The 737-nt window shown below is 34.5% G+C and overlaps 1 protein-coding gene across 1 annotated transcript; it reads left to right on the top strand.

Annotated features, from left to right (window-relative positions):
- Positions 1 to 305: 305 nt before the first annotated feature.
- LOTGIDRAFT_119976 (hypothetical protein) lies at positions 306 to 575 on the top strand (the record flags this gene model as incomplete). Its single annotated transcript, XM_009057949.1, has 1 exon — positions 306 to 575. A coding segment is annotated over one exon (270 nt), but the record flags the coding sequence as incomplete, so codon positions are not given.
- Between the last annotated feature and the right edge of the window lie 162 nt (positions 576 to 737).

Here is a 737-nt window from a genome sequence, read left to right as displayed (position 1 = left end):
TCCTTTGTACTAAGAATTATAATAATGGAAACCAGAGCAATATCGAACAATAAATAAGCCCTCTACAGTCCATTTCCCCTTTTTTGCTATCTCACTTCCGGTTGTGCAGAACATTTTCATTTTACATTTAATACGTGAATAGCCACAAGTTAGAAAAAGTCACGAAGTCCGTTTTGTCGTACATATTTCTGGTTCCAAGAAATGAGCTCCCTAGCTGACGAAAAAAAAAAAATCGTTATGAAAACAAAGCAGGCAATAAAAATAGTTTCTTATTATAAACAATCTTTTCTGTTTTGTTTCAAAATGACAGTCTTAAAGACCTAAATGAGAGATCCAGCATGGAGACACAGATTATGGAATTTGGCCAAACACCAAGACAGTTGTTTGTTACCCCTCATCCACAGAGATTCTCTAGTATGGCAGTACCCAAAACAACAACATGCACAGCTCACTCTATTGACTCGAAAGATGCAGCCACAGGGGAATCTGAGTTTAAAGGTAAAGTATACTCTCAAGAAAATTATATTCATTTATATATTATTATATTGTTAAAAGTATTTATTTATAGCTTTTGAGTTGCTTTCACAAAAAAGTGTTTTGCCCCGCCTTGCTTTTGTATTGATTATTGGACTTCATCACTATTTCTAACTCAAAGTAATCAATTTATGGACTGTAGAAGGTGTATTTATTGACTGATTTGCTCAGGTTTTTCTTCATTGCACTTCTTGGAGCAGAGG

The sequence above is a fragment of the Lottia gigantea genome, assembly GCF_000327385.1.
Source record: "Lottia gigantea unplaced genomic scaffold LOTGIsca_32, whole genome shotgun sequence".
Taxonomy (NCBI): Eukaryota; Metazoa; Mollusca; class Gastropoda; family Lottiidae; genus Lottia; species Lottia gigantea.
This window is presented reverse-complemented; position numbering and strand designations above follow the sequence as displayed.